The sequence below is a fragment of the Rosa rugosa genome, chromosome 4 (genome assembly GCF_958449725.1).
Source record: "Rosa rugosa chromosome 4, drRosRugo1.1, whole genome shotgun sequence".
In the NCBI taxonomy this organism is placed as follows: domain Eukaryota; kingdom Viridiplantae; phylum Streptophyta; class Magnoliopsida; order Rosales; family Rosaceae; genus Rosa; species Rosa rugosa.
This window is the reverse complement of record NC_084823.1, coordinates 58,141,558-58,152,369: the sequence shown is the minus strand read 5'-3', so window position 1 is coordinate 58,152,369 and position 10,812 is coordinate 58,141,558. Positions and strand designations below refer to the sequence as shown.

Below are 10,812 nucleotides of genomic sequence, written 5' to 3'. Positions count from 1 at the left end.
TCTCTTTTTGCTGCACAATTGCAGCAGGGGCCTTACTCCCGCCGGCAGCCCCGAGGCCCACGCCAGCTCCCGCCTGAACGATGGGCGACCCATCGGCACCAAGATGAGAGTAGTGCGGCATCGGTAGCACCACGGGAGCCTCAGACTGACTTAGCGCCAGTGTCTCGGGATCAACGACGGTCTTCTAGGCCGCCAGCCCAGAGGCGTACATGTTCTCCAGGAAGTTGTTGATCTCAGCGCGGTCCATGGCTTTCTTAAACGCCTCACGGCTCGCTCTGTTTCCCTGCGGAGACTCTATACAAAAAACAACAAGTAATTAGCCTGACAAAACAACGAACTAAGACACACATCAGCGTAAGGTACTTACCAAGGGCTCGTGCCAACTGTTGATCGACCAACTGCTCCCACCCGGTCAGTAGGCGAAGATCTAGCAGGTTGCGGTTCTGCCAGCAGCCTCGAATTCTTGCAACGTGGCACTCTTCTTCACGCGTTAGGTTATAGCACAGACCCGCTACACCAAAAACAAAAAAAACCAGTCATTACAACAGAAGGAATTATGGTACAACAAAAACCATTGGTAGCGGGGGCCAGCGACAACCTCGGATAGGTTGGAACTCCGACTTAATCCTAAATGTCGGCTCTCCCTCATTCGACCCCGCCTGATACTCCCATCCGGTGGTGGCAACACAGAAGGTCCCCCGCCAGGGTGACATGGAGTCCTTCAAGTTCTCGATCAGCTTGGGCGCCCCCTGGCGGCGAGTCAGATTCACTTGCCCACTACATCCTTGGCGCTTCACGTACACCAACTCATAGAAGTGCAGCACCTCCGCCACGGTAGGACCCTCGCAACCGGACAGGCGCCATAGGGAGTTGAGCGCCATCAGCAACCGCCGCATATTAGGGCAAATTTGTCAAAAGGCGAGGCCAAATTCACAAACCAAAGTCTGGAGATTTGGCAGCAGCGGGAAGGTCACTCCCTGGCAGAAGATCGCCTCGTGCACGGCAGCATGCCCCGCTGGCAGGAACGACGCTCTCTCATCCTTCATCGGCGGTCGCAACTTCACTACACCTGGCAGGCGGAACACCCGCTTCACACGGTTGACGGCAGCCACCGCCATCGGTCCTCCCGCCTCGTCAACCGCTGTACCGTCGCCAAGAACCCACGCTGACTCAACCTCTCCCCCGCCAGCCTCTCTCACCCCATCAGCGGAGCCGCTAGCGGCGCTGTTACTCGCCAGCCTCTCCTCCCGCCTTTTACGAGCAGCGGCATCCTCTCTTGCCCTAGAACTCTCAGGACGACCAACACGACCCATGGCAACTTCCCAAGGTATGGTCCTTAGCGGCACAATGTCTAGCGGTTCGAATAGTGAAGTTCCTGCAGGGGCAGACGGACGCAACAAGTCAACAAACACCCTATCCGCCACATTGAGCGACACGTCAGACCCGGAATCCTCACTGCTCGAGATCTCTACGACGCTAGCCATCCCAAACCCTAAAACCCAAACCAATCAGTTCACACAAGATCTAAACTATCCCTATGTCAGTTGCATCCAAGAACATCAAGAACAGTTGCCTAGAAAATGCCAAAACAAGAACAAAACGCACCCATACACTCAACCCAGATTTGACCATCTAGTAAGTCCCTAAATCCCAACTCTCTGCCAAACACCAAAACTCATCCCCAAAACTTGCTTTACACCCTCAGAGAACACCGGGGAGGAACAGATCCCACCCCAAATAGAAAACCCAGAAACTGACATACACAAACACAGAAATCCAATGAAATAGGGATGAGATTCAAGATACCAACCTCAAAGATGAAAGCTTTGGTGTGATCGAAGGCGCCTGTCTTCACTGCAGATGACCTTCGTGCTTCAAAGATCGATAACTTCACGGAATCGTAGCAATCTTCTTCTCGGAACGCAAGGCGAAGCTTGAAGACGACGATACTAGGTAAAAAGTACAAAGTGTCAAACCTCCAGGTTTCCCTCTCTTTTATGTCAACATCAAACTAATCTAGGCCGTCCGCTGAAAAACGACATCGCACCACAACCATACACGTGTCCCACAAACGCACTTACTCTCCGGATTAACCGAGGCGTCGCCTCGGTTAAAAAATCAATAACTACTCGCATTAATGGCGAGCTGACGGGCGTGCTGAACACGCACGCTAACCCAATCGATGACGACCACGTGTCAGGCAGTCACAAGAAGCGTCTACCCGAAGTAACCATGGAAGAGGAAGACTACCAATCGACGGAGTCTCCGCTAAGCGGAACTCCGCTAGCGGAACCTCTCGCTTCCCATCTTGCAAGCGAGATAGTCTCCGCTAAGCGCAACTCCGCTAGCGGAACTTCTCCCTTTTCATCTTGCAAGCGAGATAGCCTCCGCTAAGCGCAACTCCGCTAGCGGAACTTCTCCCCTTTCATCTTGAAAGTGAGATAGTCTCCGCTAAGCGCAAATCCGCTAGCAGGACTTCTCCCTCGACACCTTGGAAGCAAGACTGTCACCGCTGGCCGCAACGCCATTCACCAGGCTACCGCCAACGGCGGGTCCTCGCAACATTGCAGGTCACTTATCATCAGCGGAGGGACTTCCGCCAACGGCGATTCCCGACTTTGACAACGACCGCAACGCGGCGTTGCAGTCAAAACATGGTCCTCCGGGACAGGTAAGGGGAAGCGTCAACACAGTCTTCGACGACCTCTTAGGTATCAAAGATTGGGTTCGCTACCCAACACCCTCTGCTCAGCGCAGCTCCCCGCAACCAACAATACACCTGCCAAAAGGAGGTCTATCTTAGCCGGGAAGTGGGGGACTCCCTGGGGGGCCTAGCAGGGGCCCACTCGAAAGGGTACAAAGCGTTTTTTCAGTAAGTCCATGGTTGACAACGCACTGACGCTACTTATGCTTTGGCAAGACTGGCGGAAGCAACGCTTCGAACCGCTAGGCAACTCCCCAACCAAGATTGCCCTCCTTGACTGGGGACTTAGGGGACTTGTACTTACATAGGCATTTGCAAGCATAATTAGCTATAATGAGCCACACTCATGCTACCGCCAGCGGTACCAACTCCCGCCAAAGGAGTGACCTACGGGTACACAGCCAAGCAGGCTACTGCCTGAGCCCCGGCTTACTCCCAGATCACCGCTAACGCGCCGCCACGCGCCGTGCCAAAACATCATTAGAAGCTCCAGAAGTTGGGGACTGAAGCATGTCAGTCCCACATCGAAAACATGAAGAAGATCAGCTCTTTCTTCACCTATAAAAGGTTCTCTCTTCTCTCCTCATTAATTACGCATTCAATACGCACCTACTGTTACTTTGTCAACATAAATACATTGACTAACTTAGGCATCGGAGAAGAGAAGACCGCCCAACGCGGTCTCCCTCTGACGCCCTCTGTATTTTACTTGACAGGTAGCGGAAGCTTTGAGAACACCACAAGTATCGGTCCGCCCATCGGACCAGCGTTAGCAAAGGTTCGGCTACCGCTGAACTTTAAACATTAACAGTGTAAATGCTTTGAATTTTGTCGAGACATTGACCGATTGGTCTTCCTTTTGGAATGTTCGTTTTGCTTTGGAAATATGAAAAGTTTATTGGGAACAGGCATTTCTTTGAGCGATAGTCCCCCGTTCGTTGAATGTATTTACTGCTTTGTCGATTTTGTGCGTTGTCATTATTGCAGGTCATTAAAGCGGCGTGACCGTTGGTCACCTGGGGCCGGTTTATGGCGGTGGCTTTCCCCTATAAATAGGCAAGCAGGTGAGTGTGGGGTGGATCACATTTTCAACATGGCATTCTCCTTGTTTTTCATTGCGCTTCTGCTCCTGAAATCCTTTCTCCCATTTGTTAGGTTGCTTTTCCAGAATTCTGGGCTTCATAGCTTAATCTCATGCCTGGGTTATAGGCTTTATAGCCTAATCTCAGGCGGGTTTGGCTCCGTCACCACTTGGCGGGTTGAGCAATCGGTGCTCCTGCGGAACTAAGTCTCCATCCAAGTGAGAGACCCAAGGGCACCGATTATTGGCAGTGCGGCGGGGCTGCAACGGTGGAGATCGGGCGGCGACGAGGCAGAGAGTGACACCACCCCCCAGTCTTTCCCACTAGAATTTGACCAGCCCGTCAGCGCCGGTGGCTGTGATCTTTTTCTGGAGCTCCTCATATTCCAAAGAATCAGACTTGGTGGGAGGGGTGATGAGGATGGGGATCTGTATCGCATTCATAAAAATGGAGAACCTCCGCCTGTCGGACCCTCACAACCAGATAACTTCCATAGCACATCGCCATGAGGATCTTCCATATATTCGAGGAAACTTGGCCAAACACAAGCCTAAGCTCACATAGAAGAATTTGGAAGTTAAGCAGTAGCGGAAACCTCACGCCAGTGCAGAGCACAGCCTCATGAACAGCAGCATACCCTTCATTCAAATCTTCTGCGAATTTTCTGCCCCTAGCAGACGTATTGTTAGCCAAATAGTCACCCTCAAGTACAAGGGGTACAAGTAATAGTATAGGGATTTAAGAAAGGTTGTCGAACCCACGAGTATTAGATTCCTTTCACTAGATAGGGTGTGAACCTAAGGAGAGCTAAAATATGCAAATGTACAATCACACATCTTCAAATGAGTTCATCAAAGACCTTAGAACACCCTTTAAATCTTGAAGTGGTATGTATTCATGAATGAAGTCAAAAACTATGCAAACGGAGAACTAGTTGCATGAACTCATGAACACTTCCAACTTGTTCCCGTTATAATTTGCAAATTGATAATTCTTCCACTCGTTTTGGTACACTTATACAGGAATACTAAATTTATTGGCTGTATAACACCTGATTCTTAAACAATTGATCCAAACTTGAAAGATCCCCTTATTTAGCAAACCCAAAATCCAGTAATTATCCAAAGAAACATCAAAAAAGAAAATGGAGTTCACAAACTCAAGACGAAATAACAAGAAAAAGTATTAACAAGTGGAATGAAAGGAGAATGCGAGAAATAGTAATAGAGATCTTATTGATATCTATTGTTACAGCAGCCATGCACACAAACAAGCACGGCAAAATGCCTCAAGCACAAGGAAAAATTCCCATTAAATCAGAGTAAATACAATGAAAAGGCTTCAATTAACAAAAAAGGCCTGCTATCCCTAATTCTGTAAAGAAACCAGAGCAGCCACGTTAGTTGATCAGAACCAAACGAGTTTGAAAGGTTCTGTAAAAGAGCAGTCAGTCTTCTCTTTGTTGCTGCTCTCCCACCCATTTTCCATTAACTCAATCAAGAGAACATGACACCAATCTTCTTAGCAAAGTCATCCCCGTCTTCCTCCTCCAGGTATTCCTCTTCACCATCTGCATTTTCACCTTCTTCATAAGTATATTCACCATCCTCTCCTTGTTCATAATCATATTCCCCTTCCCTCTGATCTTCACCCTCAAGCTCGTGGTCCTCAAGTGCTTCATCATATATCAGACCATCTTCAGTCTCCAGCTCACCATCATTATGTCCTTCGGAAGACTGGCCAGGAGCCACATCAATTTTTTCATTTTCAGTTCCAACTGCATCAGTGGTTGCAGACTTTGTCTCTTCTTTGGCCACAGGGGACTGACTGTTATGCATCATTGTAATAGCTCCTGTCTCGGAGCCACCTGGATTTCTCACCGGGCCTTCTTTCTCATTGTTGCGTTGTTTATTAACAGAAGATCTTTTCCTGCTCCCAGAAGCTGCAGCTGCTTCAGCTTCTCTCTTCCTCTTCAGAATCTCGCTAAGAGGCTTTGGCCCTTCAAATGAGAGATCACCTTCAGATTGCTGATTATTATCCATCTTCACATTATTTGGTTTTCCAAGGTAAGAATGCTCCCTAATTTCTGCATCTACCCCACCTTTCAGCTCTGAGAGACGTTTTGGATGAGAAAACTCTGTGCTTCTTTCATCCACTATCTCTCTCCTCATACGAGGAACCCCAAAATTTCTAACCTCATTATTATAGTCCACTTGGACCCTTCCTTGTATTCTGTCTCGAAGCCTTCCTTGGTGGGACATAATTTGAGGCCTTCTGGGTGACAATCCATCGCGACTTCTGTCACGACTCCTTCCTCTGTCAGCTTCCCTCTCTTGGCGCAAGTCACTACTATTGACTGGAGAAGATCCACCTGGAAGCTTTATTCTACCACGAAGACGACTGCTGAGGGAGCCCTCATGTGAGGGCAATTGCTGTGAATCCCTACGAGGACGGCTTTTTCGCTCCTCAACATGTCCATCGTAGTCATTGCTGATGATGGATCTCAGACCATTTCCCCTCCTATGTTTGGACAAACGATGTCGCAGATCTGACCCACCAATGTGATCTGGACTATCAGATTTACGATAACCCCTCCTCTCTGAATGAGCAGAGCCCGCTAGAAGTCTCTCAGATGAAGCCCTGTGCTGGTCCCAAGCATATCTCCCTTGCATCTGATCATAAGGGTCATAACCTCGTGGGTCACGAAACCTTTCTCGATCACCATCAGCAATTGAATTGTAATCAGTAGGACAGTCCAAATCATACTCATTCACAGAATTCAAGTTCCTTCCGTCATGACCTCTTTTTATTCCAAATTGTTCTTCACCATGGTAGTAATCAGAATCTCCAAGCTCATCATCTACAAGAACATCAAATCCAGGAGAAGACTCCCTCAAATGCTCATCAACATCCTTGCCATTTTGGAAACCATGATTTTCTGATACATGAGCCTGAAGAAAATGATTGGCCTGACCTGTAGAGTCTCCATTCATAGCAGGCAAAACACTTCTTGCCTTGTATCTAAGAGCCTCATCGTCAAAGTCTCTAGTTACTAGTACATTCCTCTCAATGCCAACTCCATTTCTTGGTGGTGCAGTTTCAACCTTTGGAGCAGGTTTGGATTGAGGAGGCACTCCAACAATCTTTGAGGCACTTACCTGAGGAATCTTCATCTCTTGAGTGCACTTCTGAATGCCACCAAAAATCTTCTTAAGACTTGAAGGTTCTGTACCATGGGTAGCTGCTGGGGTCTGTGGAACTTTACTACTAGTAATAGGATTTGGTCCATGTGAGAAGGGGCATTTATCAGCTTTTGAACAAAATCCCCTTTGAAAGAAGATACAGGGGACTGCTTGTTTACTTGAGTTGAAAGTAGCATTGGTTGCAGGCGTTGTCGCAGTATGTGATAGAGGCAAAGAAGGTCCAGCTGAACTTGCAGCTGGGCTCCCTAACAAACCATCAAGAGGCTGGGGAGGAACAATAAAGGGTCAATGTCAAATAAAATTGTTTGATTCAGTAACACACGAGTCTTAAGATGAAACAGATAAAGTTGAAGAGAGATAAGAAAAACGACTTACTGGATGCCGAAACGAGCATTTTAAATTTAAGCAATTCCCATTCAACCAGAACCAGCAATCCCTAGGATTGTACAAAGCATGTTCACTGTGGCGATATTCACATTCACTTCCCTGTCAAACAAATATCAATGAGGTTATAATCCACCTATTAGAGTCAGTAAATTACTTACTGATAGGATAAAGTTTTATGCCTTTCATATATTCCAAAAAAACTAACCATTGCAGTCAGTAAATGAAGGTTATAATCCAACAAATTATGGAGAAAAGATTTTATTGTCATTATGTTCTAATTATATTTACGAGGCTTTTCATATAAAGTTTATGCCTTAGCAGAAAGACCAATTGTTGAAAAAGAGTTCTACCCGTCATTGTATTCCGATATAAATTTTCTTAGAACAAGGCTTTCCTTAGATGAATCAAAACAAGATAATACAGTTTAGGATCATCCAAATTCAAATACCTTTAACCCATCATTGATTCTAAATATATAGAAACTAGAAACCCTACCGCGGCAGTTATAAACAAACCATAACCCACATGCTTCTAGCAGAAAACAACTTAATTATTCCTCGTCATATGAAAATAATTATGTTGTAGGGTTTTATTTTTTATCAAGATAAAATTGAGATTTCAGATTCACCCAAAGGAACATGCAACACCCTAACAAGATCCATGACATCAAGTAGGTCCATAAAATCCAATTACGATTCCGTCCATTGAAATCCAAGTTTCAAGGAGATGAATTTGATTTTATTAATCACCAAACGTTTTAAATCTGGAGCCTATCAACCAGCCTAAGATCCCACCAGAAAGAAACAAAAAACGGAACCGTAAAACCCTAAAATCCAAAGCAATTAAACCTAGAAGATAATTCAAGGCCGAACCTTTTTGCAGGAGACGGGCGAGGCGAGGAAGTAGACACAATCGGTGTTCCTCTTCAAGGCCTCCTCTTCAGCCGAAGCCTCTGGTTGGGGTTGCTGCTGCTGCTGCTGCAGCTGTTGGGGTTGGGGTTGTGATTGCGGTTGCGGCTTTGGTTGTGCGCCGACTACCATGGCGATTCTGGAGGTGAAACCTTCACGGATCGTATGGGTATCAGATCGATTTGGAAAGCGAGAGAGGAGAAGCCGATCTAATCTTAAACAAGAGCCGCCACAGAGAGATTGGCAAGTCAGAGAGAGAGAGAGAGAGAGAGAGAGAGATTGCAAGAGAGGAAGTGGGGTGTATAATAAGATGATGAGGATTTAAGCTAAGCCTTATTTTATCTATATATATATATATATATATATATATATATCAGGGCCTTCTAGTGAGGGATTTTTTTTTTTTTTGTCTTTTCTAAGAATAGGGCATTAGACCAACTTTTTAATTATATTTTAGCATTTTAACAGTTGAGTTTTTAAATCCTAATGTGTAGATCACTTCTGCAAATTTTCAGCCAAATTGATTATTGTTAAGGCATTCAAAACGGCAACTTAAGATTATAAGTATGAAGGGTTCAAGTTTGACAGATTTGGTTCGTTTATTTATTTATTCTAGTTTGATACCTTAACGATCACCGATTTGGCTGAAAATTTGCATAAATGATCTACACATTAGGACCTAAAAACTGAATGGTTGAGATGCTGAAAGGTGATCGAAAAGTTGGTCTAATGTCTTATCCCTATAAAAGACCAAAAAAGGGATCCGTTAGTGTGTGTGTGTGTGTATATATATATATATAAGATGATGGTAATGAATTAATTTATTCTCAAAGTATTTTAATTTTTTAGAGTTATTTATGTCAAAATTTTGAATTTTGACTAACAAAACATATACTCTTAATATATATATAGGTCATGGGTAAATTATAATTCCAACATTGTATAGGTCATGGGTTCGATTCTCACTAACATATGTAAGGGTGGGGTGGGTTAAGGGTTTTTTTTTTTATTTTATTTTTTAATATATATATATATATATATATATATATATATATATAATAAGATGATGGTAATGAATTAATAAGAAAAAAAAAAGAGATAAAATTTACGTTTGAAAATTTAATTTTTATATTTTTCTTAAGCTCTCAAAATATTTTATAATTTCTGTGTTTGAATTTATTTTTATTTTTATTTTTTAAAATTTAAAAAGTCACAACAATTTCTCTCCTGATATTGGGTAAGTTTCTCCTTTCTTCATGGAAGGAATTGCAATTTTTTGAAATATGATATGATCAATTGACTATCTTATCCTCACAAAAAAAAAATTATTTATTAATTATTGTAGAGAAACTGAAATTGAGATAAATTTGCTGTCTATTCTTATTCAATAGGGGCCTCTTTATATAGAGGATTATAATGCATAGAATCTTAATCATACAAGGAAAGTAATCGTACATTGAATAGGAATCTAGATCCTTCTAATTTAACCTTATTACCACTAGGTCAAGTAACCTAGGGTTTGGGCCAAACACAAATTAGGGTTTACTTGAACACTCCCCCTTGTGTTGCCCAAACGCGGTGCTTCTCTCGTTGCCTCGTTAAAAACCTGCCGAGTAACAAAAACCTAGTGGGACAAAAATAACATCGGTCGAAGGGGAAAAAGAGCACAACACACCCTTCACGTTTCAAGACGAACATGTAGACATCTCCCCCTGATGTCTGCGCCTCCCCCTGATGACTGCGCCTCCCCCTGATGACTACGATCATGGGAGTTCAGATAATTTCCACAAGCCAATTCTTGCCACATGTTTCTCGAACGTGGATTTGGGCAATGACTTAGTAAACAAGTCTGCCACATTGTCCTCAGATCGAACCTGGTTCACTTTGATCTTGAGGAGCTTCTGTTATTGCTAATTGTAGAAGAATTTAGGCGATATGTGCTTGGTATTGTTGCATTTGATGTAGCCTTGCTTCATTTGTTCAATGCAAGTAGCATTATCCTCATAAATGCTTGTTGGCTCATCTGTGGTAGACTTCAAACCACAATTGCTTCGAACATGCGTAACTATGGACCGAAGCCATATACATTCACGAACTGCTTCGTGAAGAGCAATAATCTCTGCATGATTCGAAGAGGTAGCGACTAAGGTCTGCTTTGTAGACCTCCAAGATATCGCGGTCTTTCCCATGGTGAAAACATAACCAGTTTGGGAGCGACCTTTGTGTGGGTCAGAGAGGTACCCAGCATCAGCAAAACCTTCAAAAACACTTATATCGTTTTGGGATGGGGAGAGGGAACGCAATCCACCATGTGTGGCGTCCCTGGCACTTGATGGGTCCGAATCCATCTTCTCTCTGTAGGGATAGAACAAGCCCATATCGATCGTACCACTTAGGTATCGAAAGATATCTTTAACACCAGTCAAATGGCGTCGTGTTGGCGCAGAGCTATATCTAGCTAGCAAGTTCACAGCGAATGAGATATCCGGTCTTGTGCATTGTGCTAAGTACAATAATGCGCCTATTGC

The 10,812-nt window shown here is 44.5% G+C and overlaps 1 protein-coding gene across 1 annotated transcript; it reads right to left on the bottom strand.

Moving 5' to 3' along the window:
* Positions 1-5,002: 5,002 nt before the first annotated feature.
* Positions 5,003-8,605, bottom strand: LOC133742834 (zinc finger CCCH domain-containing protein 17). Its single transcript, XM_062170518.1, has 3 exons — positions 8,249-8,605; positions 7,365-7,475; positions 5,003-7,253 (listed from the first exon to the last, which is right to left on the bottom strand). The coding sequence occupies exons 1-3, from the start codon at positions 8,414-8,416 to the stop codon at positions 5,283-5,285; spliced, it is 2,250 nt and encodes a 749-aa protein (XP_062026502.1). The 5' UTR covers positions 8,417-8,605; the 3' UTR covers positions 5,003-5,282.
* Between the last annotated feature and the right edge of the window lie 2,207 nt (positions 8,606-10,812).

Excerpts from the sequence above, each read along its gene's own strand:
- LOC133742834 (XM_062170518.1), bottom strand. The coding sequence starts at position 8,416 with ATGGTAGTCGGCGCACAACCAAAGCCGCAACCGCAATCACAACCCCAA. Across the intron at positions 7,476-8,248 it reads CGCCCGTCTCCTGCAAAAAG|GGAAGTGAATGTGAATATCG; the intron begins GTTCGGCCTTGA and ends TTTGTTTGACAG. Across the intron at positions 7,254-7,364 it reads AATGCTCGTTTCGGCATCCA|CCTCTTGATGGTTTGTTAGG; the intron begins GTAAGTCGTTTT and ends GTTCCTCCCCAG.